Genomic DNA, 25595 nt, shown 5'->3' on the forward strand with positions numbered 1-25595 from the left:
TTTCAACACTAGTTATTGTTTTATTTTTTGGTTTTGATTTCGCAGATGTTTAGAATTAATGCTTTAATTTATATTCTGTCTTTAGTATAAATGAGGTCATTTCTAAAATATTATATGTATTGATTTTATTTTCAAAAAACTTTTGTAGTTTTTGCACAATTTCATGCCTTTACATTCATATAAACGTTATAATATTATTTAGCCGGTTTGTATTAAGTAAATTTAAGTTCTCTGAAAATTTAAATTGTTGTATTTTTGTTGAGTGGAAATTTTAGTAAATTCGTTTATATTTTAACTAATATTGTTGTATGTGTAAAAGTAATATTTTGTATGAGTACATCTACTGGAACTTTTTATGGAGTTTCGAAAGGTTTTAAAACAATATTGTAGTGTATTCTGTTTTGTTCTAACTTGAACTTGCGAGCCTTAGAACTTGCGAGCTCAAGATTCTGAGTTTTGGTTGGCACAAACTACGCTATATGTTATTGTTGTTGACAACATATCGATCTTTGTTCAAAAACTCAATGGCCGAAACCATTTCAAAGGAAGTAAACTCTTTTTATATCCGGTGGAAGTTGTGGATTGCGTTAGAGTACACTATACACTACGGTATTACTATATTTGCTCTAAAATTGCGGGTCAGAACCAGTTTTTTTTAGCAATATTTAACTTGTAGAAAAATAATAATTAAATATGAAATAATAGATAAAACTAATTTTTAATATATTTTCATTATCGATATTTACTGTTAGTTGTATAATCCAACTACAAAATATATTGCAATTTTGTAATTAATTTTACTATTTTTATAGCTAAAAACACAAAATCGATTCATAGAAGGGCTTCCTTCCTCTTATATGAGCTCTTATATATGTAAGTATGTATATTAAAAACCACAAATATATATCAATTTTACACCTGCCCTATGTAGATATGTATAAATATTTGAATAATAGAATTATAGAATAGTGATAATAATTCTTATTTCTACACTGGAAGCCATAGTAGTATTGTCAATTAGAATTTTATAGTAACAAAACATGTAAGTTAATTACATTAAATGCACAATTATTGGTTACAAATTGGAAAGTACAAGGTAAGATATGCAAGTATGTAAGTATGTGCTAACATAAATCTTTCAGATTTTATGTTGACGTAGGTGTGCACTATTAATCAATATTTGTTGCCAAATGCTTTAAAATGAAACAAACAAAAACACCACTTGTGCAAATATTCTAATTACAAATATGAGTGTATGTATGTGCATACATTTACATATTATTGTCAAATTCTTGCGAAATACTGACTTTATCGATGTGCGCACGATAAAAACTTAAACTCACAAGTGATTTTATTGAATGAACATAGCTGCATACTGTGTAATACACAACACATATTTAATGCTATTAGTAACTATTTTCTTTAGTTTGTTTGAACGCACTTTGTGTAGCTTTATTAAACCATACAAACTTACTTTTTACTCTGATTTATAACACTTTTCATGTAACACGGCTACAAGTGCACATCAAAGCAATTTTTGCAGCCAATTTCCCGTATTATGAGTTATGAAACTGCATGCAGGAATAATTGTAAACAATAAACACTCGAACCAGAGCAGAACACTTTGAAATTTAATGCATTTTCAATTCCATTCACTCTAGCACTGACTGAACATAAACGCGAGCGATTTCAGTGCGCTACAAAATGCAGTGCGATTTGCTGGAGAGCTGTGATAGTATGTTCAATTACTTTCTAAACTCTTATCAGTGAAGAAAAAGAGTTGCCATTTCTGGTGCGGAATGAAATTCGCTTATTTCATATTTCACCCTGTACAGTACACTTTAGCACTATTGTTGCGCGTGGCCATCGGTGGGTTAAACCACATGGCTACTTAAACTCAGTGGTGTGTTCAGTGCTTGTGTGTGTTTTTCTATTTCAAACAAAATAACTACCTGTGTACCTGACTATAATTGAAGTAGTACATAAACAACAGCAGTTATTGAAGAATTCGTATTAAATGGATAAGGTATGTAAATATTTTAAAGAAATTGATAGATATTTAGTATCAAATTGTGTGTTCTCATAAATCGCATGAGCGGCTTTCCAAAATATACGCTCAACCTTGCCAGATCTTTCAAAAATATGATTGACAAGTGAACTTGGAATGGTGTTGACCAAATGCTAGAATTTGTTTTTCCTTATAAATTTTTAGTGGATTCTTTTTATGTGAGCGTATTGAAACGCATAAACCAAAATTCGAATTGTTATATTTAACACTTAAAAGTTTATTGAAATATAAATGAAGATAAATTCCGATGTATTTCTAGTTAAATATTATTTATAATTAACAAAATGATGTGGCTATGCTAATTTGTTGGAATGTTATTTGTGTATATATGGCAACATTCGCAAATGCCACCGACGCTGGAAGCGAGCGACGTTTGCGCATTAATTCCCATCGTGTATTTCCAGCCAACAGTGGAAGTTTTTTTCCATATTGATTAGTTATGTCGCTTTTGTTGTTTACCCATTAATTTTTCTAAAATTGTGTTGAAAAATAGAAAATATATAATTAAAAAAAAACACGTGCGAACGTACGAGAACAGTGTAACATACGCGGTTTTTCTATATTTTCCAAGCTGACGACGGACTGCACGATTGGTAAGACAGTCGTGAAGCAACCCCAGATGTCCACTGGAGTGGGAGGCGGAGGAAGCAGCATCACTACTGACCACAGCCGATTATATTTCCTCAATTCGCCATCAACACCGCTTTCCGCGCGCGATCCATTTTTTATCAAGCCGGAATACCTCAATTATGAAAATCCCATGCACCACCTCTACCCTAGCAATAGGGGCTTAATCGACTACAACAACTATACAAGCGCTGCAGTAGCAGCGGCCAGTGGTAGCGGTAGCGGTAGTACATCGACAAACGCTGTTGCAGCTGTCGCCGCCCTTAATTTAGAAAATAATTTCCAACAACCTCAATCACAACAATCGTCATCTTCGTCATCACAACAACAGCAACAAACACCCACATCGACGAGTCAACAACAAACGCAGCAAAGTCAACAGCATCCATTACATCTACACCTCAGCACACCGCCATCAACTCGAGCGCAAAAAGCAGCTCGTCGACGAAGCAACGAATCTGGAGAAGCCCGTCAACGACGACTAGCACGTAACGCCGCCCGAATGCGAGAAAAGCGATCCAAAGAAAGTGAAGAAGAATATCGGATCCGACTGGCGAAAAATGCGGAAGCGAACCGTATACGACGTCAGAATGAAAATGAAGTACAAAGAACCCTAAGACTGATGAAAAATGCCGCCAGGCAACGTCTGCGACGTGCTGGCGAAACGCCGGAGGAACGCAAGAAACGTTTGGCCAAGGCCGCCGAACGTATGCGAATCGCGCGAGCAAATGCGCCAAAAGTGTATAAGCCTCCACTGGAGGATCGCCTTAAGGGTTACTAAACATACATTATATACATACTTGTACGTCAACAGGCAGCATCAAATCTATCTTATAATGGACAAGAAGACGGACGTAAGTATGGTAGTGATGTTATGCACCATGAACCATTCATAAATGACGCAACAAACACAACAATAACCGTTAATAAAGCAGTAGCAACACAAAAACTCAGCTGGATAGTAGGAAAAAACAAAAAACAAATATATTGCGAACAAGAAAGTTTTGAAGAGAAGACGAAAGGATTAAGTCGCACACGTATTGGTATGAGCCCTGTTTACTTGGCTTGACATAGCGCGATCGTATCATCAAAGGATGTAGGAGGCAAATTAAGGTCAACCAATGTATGCCCCTCAACCGTATATTTAATTAAGTTTATGAAATAAAGTATTTTTATAATGCATGCATTACATTAATATAAAATAAAATGTAATAATAATAATAATATAACAAAAAATTGTAGAAGCGTACATATGTAAATGTAGTCGGTCACACAACAAGCAAACAAACAAACAAACACACAAACATATATACACACACCCACACAGCAATTAGTTCCAAAAACCACATAAAACACACAAATGGACGCATTATTATAACTACAATGTAGCACCTATAGCGTTATATCTAAATCTCCAAAAAAAGATTATTCTAAGCCCGCTAAAAAGCTCCTTAATTAATAACCCATTTGTGCTGATGCTCTTGACACACACTTCTCTGTAATTCACACATAGTTTTAAACCAACAAAAATTAATTTCTGTAACGAGATATTTTAATATTAAAAATGCAATATACATATAGTCAAGTTAAACCCTATGTCTCTTTTTCATTCTTAATTAAGTTCTAGTCAAAATTCAAGTTTTATCTCCATTTTTTGATGTAATTAAAGTTAATTTTTAAATTATGTAATATGTACACTATACTGGAATAAAGTTGCATCAATCACATTTTAAAGTACTTTAGGGTTGGAATTCTTTGACAAAAAACGCTTGGACAACCACCCACCCACAAAACAGATTTGTGTGGGAAATTTCGAACTAAACTTTTGTAGTCGGAATTGTGTGATGATCAAATCCTTAATTGGATGTAATCAATGTGCATGTGCTCAATATTAAGTTTGTTTGAAAAGGAAAGTATTTAAAAATTTTAAACTTATTGCACAAATGTGCATTTACATATTTATATGTATGTATATTTTAAAATTATGTGTGTGTTTGCCCGAAAATGCAAAGATCTGGTTTATCTTAATTGTTTACAAATTAATGGTGCTGCCAGGTAACTGTAGAACTTTCTTTAAGTTCAATTTATCAATGGACATTGCTGTTAATTCAGTTAAATAAATAATCTGTATGTATGTAATGTGAAATTTGTACATACATATATGTATGTATGTAGATATGCACATGTGTGTACAACAAAGTTTAAGCAAATTTACTGATCTGCCATGAGCACGCAAAATATTCATACATACAAAGTGTAACGAAATAATGATGTTCAAAAAACGTTAAAGATTATAAAACGACCTTAGCGATTTTCAAAAATTGCCATTTTTCTTATGGAAAAATCGTAAAAAATTTTGCCTATTTATGTACATACAAAGCTATAGCTACATATATGTAGGTGCATATTGGGTGTGCGCATGTATCGCACATATGAAATCGGATTGGTTGATTACGTCGAATATATTTAAGAAAGCGCTACAGCTCGTGGGTACACAAAAAACCACATATGTATGTATCTAGTAATATCCACATATGCGTGCAATATATGTAGATACACACATATGTGTACATACTGACGTGTGTGTATCTATATGTAGACATTCGTAATTCCAGTGAATATGTGACGTTAACTTCACTTTGAATAAAACCCTCAGTAATTCCCTAAACACGAAGCATGCGTCCATTTGCAAAACCGTGTGGTAACACTGCCCTTCCAAACGCTTGAACGAGTTCCCGGTCGAGGGTGTTCGTGTGTCGATGTGTATCTATCCATTGGAATATATGTGTGTATATGCTTGAATATTTCCAATATAGAACCGTCAAAAATTTCTATTCTGAACCGAAAACAAAAGTATTCAGTACAATTCATTATGCGAGGATCGTCGAGATCATTTATTTCATTCAAATTTACAAAATGTTATTTTCAAACGCCCTTACAAAGTAAACACAATGTAGGATGTAGAAAATGTAATTATATTAAACAAATATAATTGAATTTAAACGATAATTTGATATATTTTTAAACATATTACAACTGTCCGATTCCCTTCACCATTTTTAGCTTCTACTTTTCGCTCGAAAAACCGTCACTAAAATTTTAAATAAATTTTCTAAATTATACACCATTTGACCTTTATTAATGACAAATGCTAAAATTACACTTTTATAAAATTAAGAAAACAACTAGTAAATTTTTCTTGGTGTTCTTCCATTTTCCACAAAGCGGCTCGTTCCAATGCTATTTCGTGTATTTACATTTTTTTCGCAAGCCGTTGCTGGTTTTGGCCTCACCGCCTACGGAAATTTTTTGGTTAAATAAAAAATTAAGGTAAAAAATTAAATTGCTGGTAAATAACCATAAGTAACCGTTTATATAAAACGGAAGTGTTGAAGTTTGTGAAAAGTGACTTAAAATAGACCAATATAATAAAAGTGGGCGCAATAAACACACAAAAAGTTTGTGAAAATAAAAAAGTTTAATTTATTTAAAAAAATACGTTAAATATAAGTAAAAAATTAGAAATTAGTAATAAGATATAGTTTTGTGAATGAAAATACGATTATGTCGTAAGTGCATTGGTGGGTCCGAGCTGAAATATGTGAAGAGCCTCATAGAAAATCATGTGAAAAATCGATTGGAAAGTTAGACTGGAAATGTGTATGAAACAACATCGTTCCAATGTATGGAATATAACGCTGTGAATTGTTTGCTTGAAACTTTTAGTGCAAAATGTCAAAGTTTGACAATCGCCGCCAATAAATGACATCAGTAAGAAAAACTTAGTAAATATTTGCAACAATTGCAAATACGCAAAAGCTATAAAAGAATAAAAACAAAAAGTGAGTGGTGGTGGGCATGAAGGTGCGGAGGTGAGGACCGAAAGCAAATAAATGTGGAAGAGCAAGGTGAAAATTTATACAGACGTTCCCAGTTCCTGAGAGTGACGTTTTCGAAATAATGGAATCAAATCCCAATGGGATAAAAATAGAGCCTACACTTGAACAGCAGCAGCATTCACAGTACGCTACACATCTACTCGCATTGAATGGACACAATGCACGGCTTCTTATTGAGCACCCCTCAACGTTGCTGGTGCCATTGTCACATCAGCAGCAACAGCAGCAGCAGCAGCATCAACAACAACAACAGCAGCAACAACAACAACAACAACAGCATCAATTACATCAGCAACATCAGCAGCATCATTTTCAACAGCACGACCAGCAATTACAACAGCAGCAACTACAGTTAAGCACATTACCAGGTTATCCACAACCATTATCGCTTAAGCAACAGCCCGCAACAACACCGGTGCCTGGAGGTGTTACCACAACTCACGGTCCCACATCAGTTACATCGTCAACTTCCTCTCGTACGGCAGCACAACGCTGGAACGAAAGTCCTGAAGCCCGCGCCCGTCGTTTGGCACGCAATGCTGAAAGGATGCGTGAAAGGCGTAATCGCGAAAGTGAAGAAGAGTACCGGAAGCGACTCGCACGGAACGCTGAAGCAAATCGTCTTCGGCGCCAAAATGAGTCGGATATGGAGCGAGCCATGCGCCTGGTGCGTAACGCAGCTAGACAACGACTACGTCGGGCAATGGAAACGCCAGAGCAGAGAGGAAAACGACTACAGAAGCTGGCTGAACGTATGCGACTTTATCGGGCAAATGAGACACAGGATCAGCGGAAAGTACGTTTGGCAGAAATGGCAGCACGAGCACGACAACGCATTGCTAACGAGACTCCAGAACAACGCAAGGACAGACTGAGGAAGTTAAACGATTACGCTAAAAAGGTCAGAGAAACTAAGAAAAAATCCAAGCAGGAGCAAAGTGAGAATTCGCAGAATTCGAGCCAATTGCAAAGTACTGCTGCCAGTTCCACTAATGAAAATATAAATTTGAACCAGGCAGCCCCGCAAACAACAGTCGCAACAAACAACACCATAGACCAACAACAACCCCAGCAATCCAATGACGAACAACTAGCAACGTATCAACCACAACAGACGGCGTTAACCAATCCCATAGAGTACTATCAGAATATGTTCATGAGTCCAGCAACATTGAGACCTGCTTTACTTAAACAGGAGCAATTGACACCACAGCAGCAGCAACAGCAACAACAATCAATGCAGCAAGGACGTTTTACACACCAACAGCAGCAACAACAAACAATACTAGATTCGGAATCAAATAGCATGTTCCCACAACAATTGTACGACAATGACCAGAAACCACCAAGTGCATCTGGTAATGGCACTGCAACAACGTCTTCTAAGTTGCCACAAGCACATGTACCACAATTCAGCACAATAGCCAGTTCCCTTGAATTCTATCAAAACAAATATATGAAGAAGCAGGAACTTCAGGTAAGTATAAACGATACTAAATAGGTGCGAAACAAATATTCAAATGTACATGAATATCTACTTGTCTGCCCCATTGTTCAACTAAAAACTTAATATTAAAATAACTTAACCTTAATCATAGTGTCTCTTTTCCAAAATTAAGCGTGTAAAGATTCTAAAAATTAAGATTCGTTCAGTAAAATTGTCTCTTTTAAATAAATAAAACAAAATTAACTCGTGAGTTTTTTAACAAATCTAGTTTAAACGATAAATAATATAATCAACAATGGGATTGGGCGCAATATAAATACATAAGTTGATGTATGTATAATGTGATCAAGTGTACATACATATGAATCTACCAAAAAAGTACACATAAGTACGTATATGAACATGTGTACTTCAACGATGCATGCTAAAGCAAATGAAATCGAGAATGGAAAAAAGAATTGTTTGACCAAAGTCTGGGTTGGTATATTATTAAAAAAAAAAATAAATTGAAAATGGACTTAACTGTTAATGAACTTGGAAAAAGAATTTGAAAAATATACAAAAAGATCTGTAAAAAAAGAATAATCCGAAAGATTTGAGGCCATTTTTATTCAACGGCAAGTGTTGGCAACTCCGGATTTAAACGTGATTGCGAACGAATGTTGGTATACGCAAAATGGAGAAAATGAATCCGGTTTTAGTGAAAATGATGCTTTTTCTTTTTGTATTTTTGTAACTAAACAGTGTTGCCGGACCGCTTTATCACTGTGCAGATGATAGAAGTGTTGCTATTTTGTTAATTGTATTCGCTGTATTTGTTGTATGATAGTGCCCAACAAATCACATTTCGGTTTTGAGAAATTCATAGAAACTTTAACAGAAATCTCTGGTAGTTAAGCGCTGATTCAACTGATAGCTGAATTTTAAGGGTGAATATCATAATTTCGAAGATATTTTTTGATATATTCTGCCTTGCGTCGTTTTCACTTAGAAAATATTTTCGAAATGATGAATAATGAAAATATGTGGGCATAAATTAAACGTCTGATTAATGATGTAATTATATAGATTTCTGTGCTTCTAAAAAGTTGGATCTAAGACTCTTTCGTCATATAAATTCATAAAACACATATGATATTGACAAGATGGTGCTTTGTTGTTAAATTTACGATAATCATACTGTTGGATGCGCCTTGGTAGTGGATAACATAATGTCACTTAAGAAATAAATGATTCGTGGTATTTGAGAAAAACAAACTGATAATATTTTTTTTAATAAAAAATACTTTTGATTTATATTTGTTTTTATTCGCAGCTTAGTACGTTAATTGGAGCCAACAGCGAGTTCGCGTGTAAAAAATATTAATGTTCTGAATTCTGAAATTATTACCTCTAAACAGTGCAGAAGGAATGAAGGTGTGAATGTGTCGTGTTTTTTCGGGATTTGGTCTGAAATCGTTTTAACCTCTACGTATTTGTTTGTATGTTATATTTCTACCTTTAATAAGAAATCTGTATTTTCCTACTACTCAATTCTAATCAATTTATGTAATCACTTCTAAAAAAATATTTCTCAAATAGTGTGGATGTGATATTTTATTATTTTGTCGTTCAAATTGATGTATATATTTTGTACAGTATAAACTATTTACTCCAACCATTATTATGCACAGAATGAGTAGAGGTAACTCTTTAAATGTTAAATACAAAAAAATTGATATGGCAACATTGAATTTCCATTGTTAGATACATACATACTGTGTAAATAAACGTCTTTATCTGGTAGTCGGTTTTTAATACGCTTCCATTTGTTCCCTTTTTTATTTGTCAAAATCGTAATTTTTTTTTGTAATAAATATTTCTATTTTTGTCTTGCGACCCTCGGGCGGTATGTGGCAGGCAAATAAATATTCAACATTTGAAAAGGATGTGGGTAGCTATAATAATTTTCAATTGCAGACAAACAATCCAACGAATAACAGCGGGTCTGTTGGTGGCTCCAATTTGCAGAACGATTCAAAGGTGATCGTAGCATCCACGTCCAACAGTGAGAATCAGAAATTAAAAAGTTCACATCCTCAAATACAAAACCCTCCTACTCCGCTATATAACCAATTTCCTTATTTAGCTACATTTCCAGCTGGCGCAGCAAACTCGGGATCAACCGTTGTGACTTCACCATCCAGCACGCCCACACAAGCCACCTACTACCCCATGTATCACAATGGATTTCAACTGACAATTCCACCGAATACAGTGCCGCCACCATTTACACCTGTGCATTTCACCAACAATACAACCAACTCGGGAGCATCACCAACATCTGGACAAGTGGCCCAAACAGCAGTTGGCGGAGCATATAATTTATTGACGAATTCATCTTTAACTGCTGCTGCAGCGGTTGCTGCTGTTGCTTCCACGGCTACACAACAACAAACTATACAGGATTTTCCAAAACCGGTCCGCGGTCGCCCTAGAAAGATCATCTTTAACAACACTGGAACTGGCAACAATGCCACTACCACGAGCAACACGGGAGACACAAAAAACGGCATTTATCTGCTGCCGACAGGAACCACTGAAACGCCTGAGGACGCATTACGGCAACAAAAGGTGAGTGCCTTGCTTGAGCAGGAAATCAATCAAATGCTCGCATCACCACAGCAGACACCGCGCCGCGGACGTGGTCAACAACATTCCTCGCCCACAGGCTCGACCCGGGGCAGCGGGCATAAATATGAAACCGATGAAGACAAACGAAGAAGATTGGATAAAATGGCAGCACATCAAAGAGAGGTGAGGGCGAACGAGACACCGGAACAACGAACCGTACGTCTAGCTAAACTATGCGAGCGAGCTCGACTGAAACGTGCCGAAATACGCGCGACCGAATCACCAGAAGAACGCAAGGTACGTTTATCCAAACAAGCCGAATATGCACGTATGCGTCGATTACGGACACATTCGCGTCGCCGCACAGAAGACAGAGCACGCGAACTATACGAAGAACTTAAGAAAGATGTGGATATATCCAGTGACGTCAACGATTCCAATGACACTAAACTGCAGCCACAAGATCAACAGCAAGATTTACTGCAGCAACAACAGCAACAGCAGCAACAACAACAGCAGCAGCAACAACAACAAACGCAACAGCAATTACAACAGCAGATGTTGCACACAAATGACACGTCTAACATGGTGACCGCACAACTCCAGCAACAGCAGCAACAACAACAGCAGCGTTTCTTAGCTTTAGCCAACGCGCAAGCACCTCAACAGCAAGATCAACAACAGCAACAAATGTCAGCCTCCAACAATGCATACGGTAAACCGCCGTGCAAGGAATACAATTCCCAGCCTGAGAATAACGATATGCTTAAGATCCTCGAACCTATCATCGTAATGAAAACAAAATAAAGCTAACTAATATACATATATATAAACACAACTAGCAAGTACGCATAACAAACAATACACAATAGTCTATATCAATAAAACACAGTTTATGATAAATACACCTTCACTTTTACACGATGACGATTGCAGCCCACGTCTAATGAAATCATGCAACAAATCATATACACGTGGTAAAAAAAATAAAACAAAACAAAAAGTAAAAACTACAATATATCACCGAAATCACGTTAAAATGTCGGCAGCAGTTATTCAAGTAAATTCTTTTTAGAAATTTAATGAAAAATGTAGCAGTAGCAATTGGAATGATAACAATTTGATTAAATAACTACATGCATATATGCGTATGAGACGTATTGCATAGATACATCCATACATACATACATAAATATATACAAGCATATATTCATATGTAAGTTTATGTTAGGGCAGTATATCATATACTACATACTAAATGAAATAAATATGGCAAATTTATATACACTAGTAACACTCAATGTATGTAGAGCTCGTGTAAGCATAATATTAATATTACTGTGTAATAAGTATAGTAATGATCATGATAAAGTAAAAGTAAAGAATAAAGTCAATAATTTTTTTAAAGTAGATTAAACACACACAAATTGATGTACTTATTTAAAGCGCAAGTTCATCTAAGCTTTCCAACGACAACAATTTCTTTCACAAACGGTTCTATTTATGCAATGGTTTTTTAACTTTTGCCTGATATTGGTTAAGTCTTAAGAATATTTATTTAATTATAGAAGTTTCATTCTTCGTTAATTAATAATTACTGGCAATGGTCGACACAAGTTCCAAATTTATCTGCATATTTTGTAAACATTCAGTTGGCTCAGCAATAATCCCGCTGCTTTCCAATTGGAATTTTTCATTTTCCATTGTTTACTTTTTCAGGTTAGTTTTTATATTTACACAAAATTATTTCAAACTGTGCGTAAATAATTTAAAAAATATTCACATTTAATTTTAGCTTGCATTCAACACCTTACACTCGTTAGATACGGAGTATTCAGCCGACTCCATAGAATGGTGCACTCATTCGCTATATCAATCCTATTTCGCTTGTGGCACATATCAATTGGAGGAGCATGCTGGCGAGGAAAGCGCTATGCGCAACAGGCGTAAGGGTCGCATATATCTATTTAGGTTTTGTTCAGTCACCAAAGAGCTCACCGAAGTGTTTCGTTTGGAGACAGCTGCCATTCTGGATATGAAGTGGTTAGTTAACGAAACGAACGAGCAACCCCTACTGGCTACCGTGGATTCGTACGGTCAACTAGAGATATATGAATTTGCAGATGATACATTGAAGACAGTCAGCAGTTTGAATATAAATTCCGACTGTGATGATTTGTTGGCGTTGTCATTGGATTGGAGACGTGCGGCGGAAAATTCAAGTCAATTTCAAATATTGGTGTCAGACTCCAAAGGTGGTGTGAGTGTAATTGATTATGAACCAAAGATTGGACTCAAACTGACTAATGTTTTTGCCGCTCATGGTTTCGAGGCATGGACATGCGCCTTTGATCGCTGGGACTTGAATCGTCTATATAGTGGTGGCGATGATTGTATTTTACAAGCTTATGATTTACGTTCTAACTCACGCATTTTCACCAACAAATCGCACAATGCGGGCGTTACTTGCCTGCTCAGTCACCCGATGCACGAGCATTTGCTCGTGACCGGTAGTTATGATGAGTATTTGCGCACATTTGATACGCGCTCGATGAAGCAACCACTGGGCGAACTGAATCTCGGTGGTGGCATATGGCGTCTGAAGATCGATCCGTTAAAGCGCGATCTAATTTTGGCAGCATGCATGTATCATAATTTCAGCATTGTACAGCTAAACGCTGGGCAGTTGGAGGCACCTAAATTGGTGGGGGAATACTACGAGCATAAAAGTATTTGTTATGGTGCGGATTGGTGTCGTGAAGTAGTCGATGGTGGTAATAATAATTTGTACACGGCAACATGTTCATTTTACGATCATAAACTGTGTGTGGCCCAAATAGTCGAAGAGCACCACTAACTGTGTGGTTGTAAGTTTTAGGTTGCAGAAATAATAAATATCTTCACTTTATGGTTATTAAATGTGAATAGCTTAAAAATAACTGAACTTTATTATTGTGCGGGTGTTTTCATCATGCTTACGTTCAAGTCACATATTTGCGTTTAATTTATATCGAAACTGCAGGCTCCAGCTAAAGGGGAAAAATTTCTGGCATTTTAGCGACCAGCGACTCTCGAAAATATTTCGTAATGATACTAAATGAACAAACGTTACAGTGAGTAGAAACTAACAAAGGTCAAATATAAATTTAATCGGTAAAGAAGCTAATCTTCTTTACTCAAGTAAGTTGCTTAAGAAAATGTCGGTAAGTATAGGTAAAGCTCCAACTAAGGTTTCGAGTTTGCAGGTTATCGGTTATGTCGTAGCGCGGTACGTGATGTACCCGGGTTTCGAACCAGTTCAGAACTATCACTTCCAACATGTTTTTGGTTATTCGCGTTACAACAACAACTATGCGCAACAAAGTCCACACGTTATGACGGTTCAATCTACAAAGAGTTTAACGATATGAACTATATACTCACACTTCGAACAATCAATCCCTATCTATTTTCAGCGACCTTTTAACCCCTTTCAACAACAACAAAACAAAAAAAAAAACAATAAATTTTAGTATGTTTGTACCATGTACAAGTCTGGTATGTGTATTTATAAATTTTCATTTTATTCAATTTGTTACAAAAATTCTGTTCGATATAATTAGAAATAGCTAAATAATTAACTTTCTATTGCAAAGTATGCTTATGAGGGCTTCTTTTTAACACCTATACGATAATATAATAGAAATGCTCAGTGGAAAATTAACATAAGAATTTTATTCTTCGAACTCTAATTGATACCCTTGTGAGAGGTAAGTCTTAAGTTTTTTAAATGTATAATTGTGCATATATGTATATAATTATAACTTAAAGCTCAACGCTTGATTTGTGTATTTTGATATGTAACCAGTACATATGTATGTATTTTCAACAATGAATTATGCTACACACACACACACACACACTTACCGGCATATTTGTCCGTTCTTTATCAACTCGAGCAATTGCATGAGTATGGGTGAGGTCTGCACAAGTCCGACATCATTCGAATCTAAATTGACGAGACATTTAAAGAATAGCGAAGTCAGACGTTTATCGTTTGCCTGCAAGATTGTTGGCGCCATTTTATGCAGTACATTCACGCGGAATTTATATAAAGTAATATCAATGAATTTCTCGATGTGATCGCAGAACATAGTCCAATCGGCCTGCAATATGATGTCCAATAACACATCTATGGTTTCTTGTGATCTATCACGACTGTAGCTTAAGATCTGTCGACATGCATTGACTTTGTTGAGACCGCAATATTCCAAACTGTGAAATATTGTAGCCAGCAGCTTGGTACCGCACGGGTAGCGCTCGCAATCGCGCACCATATACAACAGTTTTAAACGATTGTTACGCACCGCGTAGACACGACAGAACTCGTGCATGTAACGGCGGAAAAGTAATTCATGATTATAAGCAAATCTATATGCAATATTTAGATCCACATCCGAAAGTGTGAGCAATAGTTTGCCAACCGCTTCCGGCTCGCGCAATGTGTGCGATAATTCGCAGTTGGCAGGCTTGAAGCAACGGTTCACCAAGTAAGGAAAACACATGACACCAAAGGTGTTCGCGATGACTAATGTATGCTCACTGGATTTGCGACAATCCCCACCGATACCGACGAATTCATTTAGCCTACATACAATTTGCTTATTATCCTCCACTGCTTTCAAATCTTTCACATCCGCTTCGCTACTGGTTGTTGGCAATTTCAACACATCTCTCATAAGTGGTTTGAGAGTATTGAAGGAATTTTGCGTAATGACAGTTTGAGTTTGTGGTTGGTAAGTTGGTTGCTGCAGTGTCAACGGTGTTACCGCACATACATTTTGTACTGTGCGTGTGATTTTCTCCAAGTTCACTAGTTTGTTGACATCCGGTTCCGTTTTAATCAACTGCTTATTAAACGCATTCGTTGGCAATATGACCATGGGTAATGCCGCTGCTGTGGCCACGTTCGCTGTTGCACCTGCGTGTTTTGCTGTTGCCGTTGTCAAAGAGATTTTCGGTATTTTGAACTTCTTTAAAACTTCATTTGGCACGTCAGTAGCGCTCTGTTGTATTGCTTCCACCTTGACAACAGCACACTTATCATCCACAGTTTCATCTTTTTCGATACGAACGCACTGCGTGTCCTCGTTGTGCTCAGTGCTTGAGTTCTCCGAGTTAAGGTTTGTGGTTGCCTCAGTAGTGCCATCCACATCCGCACAGCGCTCATCATCTGATGAACTAGCAAAGGAAGTAGTTTGTCAATTTTAAAATGTAAAAAAAAAGAAACATAAAATAAACCGTTACATACTTGAAACAGGATGTCGCTAGCGAAAGCGCATCATCTTCCATTTCATCTTCAAAATCCAAGCAGTCAACATCCATTTTCATTTCCATCTCCAGCACAGATAAATTGGAAATCGCATCAGGCTCTTTTAATTTAACATTATCTGACACTCTTTCAATTACTTGCCTCTGATTGCTGTGTGTGGTCAATATAGCATCAATTGTTTCAGTGCAGACATCTTGTACACCTACCGAAGACACGATTGCTGCTTTATTCAAACTTTCATTTGCCTCGTGATTACTCGTTTCCTTCAGTTCTTGTGCTTCTACGAGGAAATCAATTATTATTTATAGATATTGTCTGATGGATTGCATTTCATACCGCCAGTGAAACTATCCACTGTCTTCACACAGTCTTCTCCACTTTCAATATTCGCATTGTTATGATCACTTCCGTTCGACGTTAAATTTATTTCCTCTGCTACGAAATTACTTTCTATTAACGGATTGTTGTTATTGTGAATTAATGTCATCGTTAATCTGGGTACTGTCTCCACATTGTCGCAAACTACAGAATTTCCTATACCTGAATCATTGCAAACTAAATCTGAAAATGAAAGCACGACTCATCAATATACATATTCAAATTTAAAAAATGTCCCCTTTTCACTGACCATCACTTTTTTGCGATTCGTTGGCTTCGTTTTCTTCATTGCATTGTTTTTGTTGTTTTTCTGGCACTGTAATGGCAGCGTTGTTCTCCTGACTGCTTTCAAGGCCCATCTCGTAATCGTAAGCGAACTCTTCGGAATTGGTTTCCATTAGCGCTAACTGTGACATTGGTAAATGTACGCTAACATTATGACTTGGTTGATCTTCTTCCAAATCAATACTTTTCGAAAGTTCTTCTTTTGCAGACAAATCATAAGCGGCATCTTTATTATGCTCAATTTCTTGTTCATTAGCGTTAGTCATAGAAGCATTATAAGCCGTAGCTGTGTCTATGTGAGAGGCAGTAGCCGGACCATCGTATGTGGATTTTGCATTGTTGGTCACAAGCGTTTCTGTGTCCACAAATAGTAGATCAGCCGAATCGGCGTGTAATTCATCGATATGTTCAATACCTCTTGTGGTGTGAGAACTTCCGGCTTTATCTTCACTACTCTTCGCCACATTTGCTGATTGAGGGTCACTATTTGAGGTGTTGTCTTGTTTAGCTTCAGCGAGTTCATCACAACATTCCGCTTTATCACGATCTTGACTGAATGTCGCTTCAGTATTACTTTGAGTTATACTATCATATTTATCGATATCGACAGCAGTTGTGTGCGCATTCATGTCGACCGTTGGATTTATTAAACACTCGGTAATTTTTGGTATATCATTTTCATGGCGAATTTGATCTAAAGACGCGTTTTCGTTTCGTTCCGTCACACCACTATCTACGTCCGTATTTAAATCATTAATTTTACTGTTAGATTGGAAGTTGGAATTGGAATTGACTCTACTGTTCAGTTGAGAGTTGTTGATTGTTGCTTGATAATCATTGTTGTTGCATAGAGTATTCTCGGAAAGTATATCACCGAGTTCAAAATCACAAATCGGCAATGTATTGTTAGCAGTTGCTTTAATTGTTAACGCTGAAAGTTGTCTTCAATTTATTGTACTAGGTTTAATAAAACATTATGAAACTCACCACAATCTGTTGGATTATTGCCCGCTGCAGGAACTGTTGTATTTACCTTGTTGGTTAATTGCATGAACACATTGATATTGTCCTCAAGGTCAATAAGCGGCATATCTAATGCTGCGCCAAACGAAGCATATTCGTTGTCCTCAAAGACACCCTCCGGCCTTTCATTCAATTTTTCAACCGAATTATTAGCTTCCAACTGCACTAAGTTAGTGTTTAGGACAGGCGTTTGTAACAGCTTGGACGATTTTAATGACAAGTCCAGCGGCATTAGATCCTGGGAGACAGTTTCATTGGGTGTATTAATAATATCCGGTGCGGAGAGGCTATGAGATATTGTAGACTTTTTGGATAAATCCAACAACACATTAGAGACATGCGCTGGCGGTGGCATAATCGAGTTGCTTTGCGTTTGAGAGTCTTGTGTCAACACAGGCAGCGCAGCAGGACCATCAAGTACACGCGCAATGGCATTTCCAGCATCACCTACGTTGTCTATATAATTTACCTATGATATATTATATAATAACATTATTTAATTGAAAAATTAAACAAAAAAATAAAATTAAAATTTGTACAAAAATATTTCCTGTATATGTAAATAACAATATATTTTAAGAAAAATATAAAATAGAAAAAATTAAGAACAAATATTATTTGGCGATATAAAATGAGTTATATTCTTTCAGTTGTTTTCCGTTAACATTTAACTTTAATACAAAAACCGTACAAAGTCATAAATTCACTAACCAACTCGGCCATATTGAATTCTTCTTGACCACCTTCAACGTGCGCACTATCGGTCTGCACAAGTTGGCAATTGCCGCCATTCTCCCAATCACCTTCAATATAATATGTAATTGGTTGTTGCTCGTTCGCATCCAAGTAATGAGTCGTGGATGTCACCAACTGTTGAGATACTGTTGAAGAAGCAGCTGGTGTTGTCGATCCCGCCATATTACATGAGTTCGAAAAAAGTTCAACATATTTAGCCAAGTCGCTTTTGGCCACTTCTGCATATTCTAAGCCAACTTGTTGATCCGTCTTATTTTTTGGCTTTCGACCACGTTTTTTAGGTGGTCCTTTATCGACAGACACGGACTTTTTCGGTTTTCGTTGCCGTTTTTTCTTTACCACTTGTTCCTTAGACGATTCAAAAGCATCAGACACGTTGGCATTGTAATTGCTGCGCTCATTATTATTGATATTATCAAGTAGATTAGTGGCTTGTAAGGTTTCAGCATCGTGATTTTCTACCAACACTTGCGATATTAAACGTGATAACATTTCATCATCTTGCTTTTCATTATTTTCATTAATGGTCTGAGTAGTAATTGACGTTGCGTTAGGCACTTGGAAATCTTTACATTTATTACTATTCAGATTTTCTTTTAATGGTGCATCTGCTGGCATGTGGCTGCTAATCGCTCGTTTACCCAACAATTCGTCCACACGATTACCGAATAATCTTTGAGAAGCATTAAGTTCGCCCAAATCAATCGAAATTTCCATTTTTTCTGAACCCTTCACCACTTGAGGTATAAATATAGATAGCGAAAGTGGCGAATCTTCTTTCGGTACACACTGCAATTTATTTGCTTCCGAGCTTTTGTAATGTATAGAACTGGTTCTACTTCTACGTGCTGCCGTGCGTCGAGGTCTTTGTGTACATAAAAACTCATCACCGCTAGATTCAATAAGCGACATAGCGGGAGACATGGCACGAGGCTTATAGGGAATTAGTTGGGAATGATCCACTACAACGTCCTTACACTTTTCTAATATACTCTTTATGTTGGTAAGTGAAGAAACAGCATCGAGTGGAACCAGTTGCACTGCAGGTTGACTTGATTGCAATTGCATAAACAACCGATTACGTCGCTCTAATTTCAAGTCCTCACTGTCGCCACTCAATTCTGGATGATACTCGTATAACTGACTTTCAAGGCGTCTAAGATCACCGATTTCTGCCATAATTTATTTGTAAGAAATTTACAAGTTCTCCTGGACTTTTTAAATTTACCACAATTAATTTATATTCACAGTGATGGATCATCACACGATTATAACGGATTATGGATACAAATGGCGCAAATGACGCGTGAAACTTTTACAACAGGGTTGACATTAACGTTAACCGTTTAGCTGTTTCAGATTTGAAATACGAGAGTTTAAATAGCAGTTTAAATCCAATGAAAGCGTTTAATATAATTTATATGCCATAGAACCAATATTCGTTTTAGTTTGTATAACTGAATGGAGTATGTTTTGCACATAAAATAATCAATTTTTACAAATTTACATATTTAATTTATTATTAATCTACGTGGCTGGTTGGCAGCCTGTATTTTTACTAACCGATTACCACGTTTTTCGAACGCGTTATCATTTCCATCCACAATTGACATTTCAACTGTCAAACGTGTTGAAAGATTTTGGTTACATCATTTAGTTTTTGTAGACATCATAATTTTGCCAGAAAAACATTGTGGAAAAGTTTAAAACAAGCAGAAAATAATAATAAAATAATTTGGATTTCATAAAAAAACATCCGAGGTGGTCTGGCTCGTGTTAACAGCAGTGAATGAGCGAAAGACGCGCCTAAAATGTCCGAAAACAATCAGGTTAGTTAAGTTCTTCATTGCTGCATCGTATATATTTTTCCGTGTGATGATGAGTGAGTGCGGCGAATGTCAATTTGTGTTTTTTTTATAAAGCTTTTGATTTGAGATTTTTCCAACGTCGTAGTATGCACAAAAAACATGTGTTTGTAGATGTATGCTTTAAAACAATTATTTTACGTATTTATTCGGTAAAAATTTCTACTTATTATATGTACACATTTCTAATGTATTTGTATTTACATTACATATATACACATAAATGTATATTTAAAGAAATTATTATTATTATTAGAAATTATTTCACTTTCCATCTGATAACCTAATCTCACTTGTAGTTGTAATTGCACATTTAATAGGCCACATTATTTACATAGGTATTTCTTATGCTGATAACGATTAGAGTAAGACCAATTGGAATTAGAATGTATTTTTAGTGCAGAATAAGACGCATTATTGTTTAGCTGCTAATTTTTGTTATTTCTTATTTTTTTACATAAACAATTATATAGTTTAAAAAACATGCATTTGTTTACACACATATATCTAGTTAAATATATTTATTTATTTTATTTTTGTTTGTCTTGTTTTCAGCCACTTATTAATTGAGTAACAACACAACTTGTGCACTTTTCACAAACCAAATACAAAACGCATACAATTTATTGACTCCAAATTGTATCGAAGAAGTCTTTCAAGCTTTGAAAAACTGTTCGGTATTGACAAATTCATAACAATATATTTCAACAGATTTTGATTTCATTGTTTTTGCCAGACATTTGCGTATAAACGATAGAGTTATTTTATTTCAATAGAGATTTTGTTTTCCCGGTCGTACCTTTGTTACACTTATACTTGTTTACGTACATATGTACATACATGCAACGTATAACGGCTTGTAAAGCTATTTAAACGTAGTGGGATATAACGTAAAATTGCATTGTTTATATTAAGAACGTTTTATTTTCGTAATAATGGCGGCATATTTGAATCGCACTATTTCGATGGTGACTGGAAATGGCGCCAATGCAAACAACGGCGCAACGTCTTCGAACTATAATCCAAACGCGCTGATGGTTGAAAATCGTACCATGCAAAATGCTATTGCTGACAAATCACCATTGCAGGTCTTCGTAAGAGCCAAGAAGAAGATCAATGACATCTACGGCGAGATAGAGGAGTATGTTATTGAAACAACACAGTTTATTAATGGTAAGCGCTGTGTCATAACTAATATGTATAAAATATTAATAAGCATATTCTCCAACATATAGCACTGCATTCGGAAGCAGAAATTGTGGACAAGGCGGAACGTGAACTTTTCGAGAGTTATGTACACAAAGTGGCCGCTATACGTGAGGTACTTACCAGAGATCACATGAAGGTCGCTTTCTTTGGACGTACATCGAATGGCAAGAGTTCCGTAATTAATGCTATGTTGCGTGAAAAGATTTTGCCCAGTGGCATTGGCCATACGACAAACTGTTTTTGTCAAGTTGAAGGCTGTGATGGGCAGGAAGCATATTTGATGAAGGAGGGTTCGGATGAGAAACTTAATGTGGTGGTAAGCAAGCATTTAACTTGTTTAATAAGAATTATTATTAATAATAAATTATATCTTTCTAGAATATCAAGCAATTAGCTAATGCGCTATGCCAGGAGAAACTTAGCGAAAGTTCATTGGTACGCATTTTCTGGCCTAGAGAGCGTTGCAGTTTATTGCGTGACGATGTCGTCTTCGTGGACTCGCCTGGTGTGGATGTTTCAGCCAATTTAGACGATTGGATCGATAACCACTGCATTAATGCCGACGTGTTTGTGCTTGTTTTGAACGCCGAGTCAACTATGACACGCGCTGAGAAACAATTCTTTCACACTGTCTCGCAGAAGTTGTCGAAACCGAATATTTTCATACTGAACAATCGTTGGGATGCCTCGGCTAATGAACCGGAATTTCAAGATTCGGTGGGTAGTTTGAAATTATGTGTATTATATTCTTCTTCTATCATGTAGTTTGTAATTGAGTTTGTAATTTTCACTTTTTTCCGTTAAATTCTGTAAATTGTTAATGTTGACTGCGTAAGCAGGAGCTCGAAAAGGTAAACGTCTTAGAGAATGCCTTTGCTCGCTTTTATCAAAACCATATTTGCATACATAAATGCACGCGACTCAGCATACAAATATGAATTGATAAACATAATGCTATTTGACAGTTCATTTCATAAATCAATAATCAAAAAAAGTATGCTGAGTCGTCTGCATATCTATATGAAGAGCTTTTCCATTTCATTTCTTATTAAATGCGCAATTTTTATACATTTTATACGCTTTTCTATCATAAATTATTTTCTTAATTAATAATATAATTTTAGGTTAAGTCACAGCACACAGAGCGTTGCATTGACTTTTTGACGAAAGAGCTGAAAGTTAGCAATGAAAAGGAAGCAGCCGAACGTGTATTCTTCGTATCAGCACGCGAAACGCTACAGGTAAACCGTTGGAATATAAAATAAGGAATATAAATAAATATCTAAACACCACAGGCACGCCTCGAGGAAGCTAAAGGCAATCCACCACATTTGGGCGCCATCGCCGAAGGCTTTCAGGTGCGTTACTTCGAATTCCAAGATTTCGAGCGCAAATTCGAAGAGTGCATCTCGCAAAGCGCCGTCAAAACTAAGTTTGAGCAACACAGCTCGCGCGGCAAAAGTCTGTCCGGTGACATGTGCTCCATGTTGGATAACATACACGAGCGTACAACTATATTCAGAAATTTGAAAATGGATCAGAAAACCCTGCTGACGGAGCGCATACAAGGCACCGAAACGCAAATGATGCAAGTGACCCGAGATATGAAGCTGAAGATACACAATATGGTTGAGGAGGTGGAGCAAAAGGTGTCGAAGGCGCTCAATGAGGAAATTTGGCGTTTGGGCGTGCTGATCGATGAATTCAATATGCCATTCCATCCGGAACCCTTGGTATTGAATATCTATAAGAAGGAACTCAACTCGCATGTCGAATCCGGTTTAGGTTCGAATTTGCGCGCTCGACTCTCCATGGCATTGGCCATGAATGTGGAGGCGGCACAAAGGGAGATGACAGGTAAAACGATTGGCTGCTATATTTACTAAATTGTACTTAATTGTTAATGTAATTGTAGATCGCATGTACACTTTGGTGCCGAATGAGAAGGTCGTCGTGCAAACGAAAATCGCCACACGCACACAACCCTTCGAAATGCTATACTCACTCAATTGCCAGAACTTATGTGCAGATTTTCAGGAAGATCTCGAGTTCAAATTTTCTTGGGGCATTACAGCGATGATTCAGCGTTTCACCGGTAAAGTCAGAGAGCGCAGTAAGAAGGGACCGGCGGCATTATTGAATCGGCCAAGCAGTATTGGTGTGAGTAAACTTATTTATTTTTTTTTTTTCAGTAACAATTTGTTTTAAAAAAATTTTTTGCAGAATATATCGCCTTCAACACCCGGCACTGATACACCGTTATGTCTGATACCACGTCCAGTTGGCGGCATTACACAAGAGCAGCTCTCGGTTATCTCACGCTTTGCATTGGCATCTGTTGGCTCGCAGGGCACCGTGGGTGGTCTAATTGTGGCTGGAATTGTTAGTATATAACAAAATGATATTACCACATTGTAACTGTTTTATTTTGATTTATTTTTTTTTTTTTGTTTTTTGCTATTCCTAATCACCAGATGCTGAAGACAATTGGTTGGCGCGTATTACTCGGTGTTGGCGCGCTGTATGGTTGTATATATTTGTATGAACGCTTGTCATGGACTAATTCGGCGAAGGAGCGTGCATTCAAGTCGCAATATGTGCGTCATGCCACCAAAAAGCTAAAAATGATTGTCGATCTCACATCGGCGAATTGCAGTCATCAAGTGCAACAGTAAGACTTTGCTTTCTAATAACTGCTGCTCATTCAAAATTTTACATTTTAATTTTTTAATATATTTTTAATTTAATTTTGATTTAATTTTAATTTATTTATCTTTTGTAATTCCACAGGGAATTGTCCAGCACCTTTGCGCGCCTCTGCCGTCTGGTTGACAATGCCACAACCGACATGAATGACGAACTCAAAAGCCTTGAATCCCAACTCACTGTTCTGGAGTCCAATCAGAAACAGTTGAAATTGCTGCGCAACAAGGCCAACTATATACAAAACGAACTGGATATTTTCGAAAACAATTATATTAGGATAAATTAGCTATAAATTTAGTTGGACAGAAATAATAGTGCATGCGTTCGTCGATTTTCGGAATTTTTCGCATGCGTGTGTGTAGTGAAATTGAAAGCTATAAAGCAAATAATGTTTGTTGTTTTTAAGTGAATTTACACAATTTATACGCTATTTCCATATAACCAGTGTCAGTTTGTCGGCATACTAAATGTAATTGTGTATGCTGTTTACCTTTTACATTAATCCAATTATTTTTTGAATTTTCATCTTCATAAAATCATATTTAACTTTATTCAGCAACACTCTACTGTGTATTAATTATGTTGCTCATATTTATATGCATTATATTTAAAGAATTACGTTTTCTCTTCTACTGTGACACCCTGTGCGGTGAAGAGCATTTGGCGGTTTGGCAATTGTATAAGTAGTCTCTAACGATATCTCTTTAACTATTGTATTGTTTTTGTTAATAGCAAAATGCTAACACTGAACTATTTTGTTTAAATGATGTACATATACTATATTTGATGAAAACTATTTAGCTAAGTGACTGTAACAAGCTAAACGAACAGTTTAATAAAATTGAGCAAAAAAAGAAAATGGTGAATAATGTAATTATTTTGGAGATGTTTTGGGATTTTTTGAGCAAAAAAGGAGAAATAATATTATTTTGAAGAGATTTTGGAATTTTTGAAGAGAATTTTTGAGCGAACAAAAATGGAAAAGAAAGTAATTTTGGAGATATTTTGGGATTTTTTGAGCAAAAAAGGAGAATAATATTATTTTGGAGAGATTTTGGGAATTTTTGAGCGAACAAAAATGGAAAAGAAAGTAATTTTGGAGATGTTTTGGGATTTTTTGAGCAAAAAAGGAGAATAATATTATTATTTTGGAGAGATTTTGGGTTTTTTGAGCAAACAAATGGATAAAAAGCAATTATTTTGGCAGATTTTTGTTGTTGTGGCGGCATAAAACATTCCTAAAATAAAGCAAAAATTGAGGAATACTGCCGATTTGACTGTCCTTGATGGGGTAAAAATCCGGGTCCGACCTGGTTACGTAGAACCGACTGTCGTGAGAGCGGAGATATTGAGTCATCGAGGTCAACTAACGGAAAACCCAGGTTTTAGTTGTCATCGATGTCATTGG

At 36.3% G+C, this 25595-nt stretch overlaps 6 protein-coding genes across 12 annotated transcripts in view; 4 read left to right on the forward strand and 2 right to left on the reverse strand.

Moving 5' to 3' along the window:
- Positions 1–1706, reverse strand: part of LOC105211794 (uncharacterized protein DDB_G0290301) — a 28693-nt gene extending 26987 nt beyond the window's left edge. Inside the window, exon 1 of the mRNA XM_011183418.3 lies at positions 1475–1706. The gene's annotated coding sequence lies outside the window, so the exon portion shown is untranslated. The remainder of the gene's footprint in view (positions 1–1474) is intronic.
- Positions 1707–1839: 133 nt separating this feature from the next.
- Positions 1840–14167, forward strand: LOC128919723 (diphthine methyltransferase-like). The gene is made up of 2 exons (XM_011183427.3): positions 1840–2026; positions 12450–14167. Exons 1-2 carry the CDS (start codon positions 2018–2020, stop codon positions 13509–13511), a joined length of 1071 nt encoding a protein of 356 aa, XP_011181729.2. The 5' UTR covers positions 1840–2017; the 3' UTR covers positions 13512–14167.
- LOC105211796 (uncharacterized) lies at positions 2444–4432 on the forward strand. The gene has a single exon (XM_011183426.3). It carries the CDS (start codon positions 2688–2690, stop codon positions 3474–3476), a length of 789 nt encoding a protein of 262 aa, XP_011181728.1. The 5' UTR covers positions 2444–2687; the 3' UTR covers positions 3477–4432.
- Positions 5934–12081, forward strand: LOC105211795 (uncharacterized). 4 transcript variants are annotated; one of them, XM_029039938.2, is made up of 3 exons: positions 5934–7495; positions 7610–8071; positions 10001–12081. In XM_029039938.2, the coding sequence occupies exons 1-3, from the start codon at positions 6656–6658 to the stop codon at positions 11459–11461; spliced, it is 2763 nt and encodes a 920-aa protein (XP_028895771.1). In that variant the 5' UTR covers positions 5934–6655; the 3' UTR covers positions 11462–12081. The 4 variants fall into 4 exon arrangements, with proteins under 4 accessions (XP_028895771.1, XP_011181724.1, XP_011181725.1 ...); XM_011183422.3 differs by having other exon boundaries at positions 5942–8071; positions 10001–10109; positions 10170–12081; XM_011183423.3 differs by having other exon boundaries at positions 5942–8071; positions 10001–10088; positions 10170–12081.
- Positions 14168–14346: 179 nt separating the features above from the next.
- LOC105211799 (uncharacterized) lies at positions 14347–19905 on the reverse strand. 2 transcript variants are annotated; one of them, XM_029039937.2, is made up of 6 exons: positions 18363–19905; positions 17616–18120; positions 16594–17559; positions 16302–16526; positions 15945–16242; positions 14347–15874 (listed from the first exon to the last, which is right to left on the reverse strand). In XM_029039937.2, exons 1-6 carry the CDS (start codon positions 19584–19586, stop codon positions 14557–14559), a joined length of 4536 nt encoding a protein of 1511 aa, XP_028895770.2. In that variant the 5' UTR covers positions 19587–19905; the 3' UTR covers positions 14347–14556. The 2 variants fall into 2 exon arrangements, with proteins under 2 accessions (XP_028895770.2, XP_011181730.2); XM_011183428.3 differs by having other exon boundaries at positions 15945–16245.
- A 170-nt stretch (positions 19906–20075) lies between these two features.
- On the forward strand, positions 20076–25046 carry LOC105211800 (transmembrane GTPase Marf). Of its 3 annotated transcripts, none has more exons than XM_054232054.1 (11): positions 20076–20236; positions 20828–21091; positions 21126–21445; positions 21508–21797; positions 21860–22198; positions 22606–22722; positions 22777–23338; positions 23397–23641; positions 23705–23863; positions 23956–24152; positions 24272–25046. In XM_054232054.1, exons 3-11 carry the CDS (start codon positions 21208–21210, stop codon positions 24471–24473), a joined length of 2349 nt encoding a protein of 782 aa, XP_054088029.1. In that variant the 5' UTR covers positions 20076–20236; positions 20828–21091; positions 21126–21207; the 3' UTR covers positions 24474–25046. The 3 variants fall into 3 exon arrangements, with proteins under 3 accessions (XP_054088029.1, XP_011181731.2, XP_054088030.1); XM_054232055.1 differs by having other exon boundaries at positions 20084–20236; positions 20828–20949; positions 21009–21445; XM_011183429.3 differs by having other exon boundaries at positions 20828–21445.
- Positions 25047–25595: the final 549 nt, after the last annotated feature.

The sequence above is a fragment of the Zeugodacus cucurbitae genome, chromosome 5 (assembly GCF_028554725.1).
Source record: "Zeugodacus cucurbitae isolate PBARC_wt_2022May chromosome 5, idZeuCucr1.2, whole genome shotgun sequence".
Taxonomy (NCBI): domain Eukaryota; kingdom Metazoa; phylum Arthropoda; class Insecta; order Diptera; family Tephritidae; genus Zeugodacus; species Zeugodacus cucurbitae.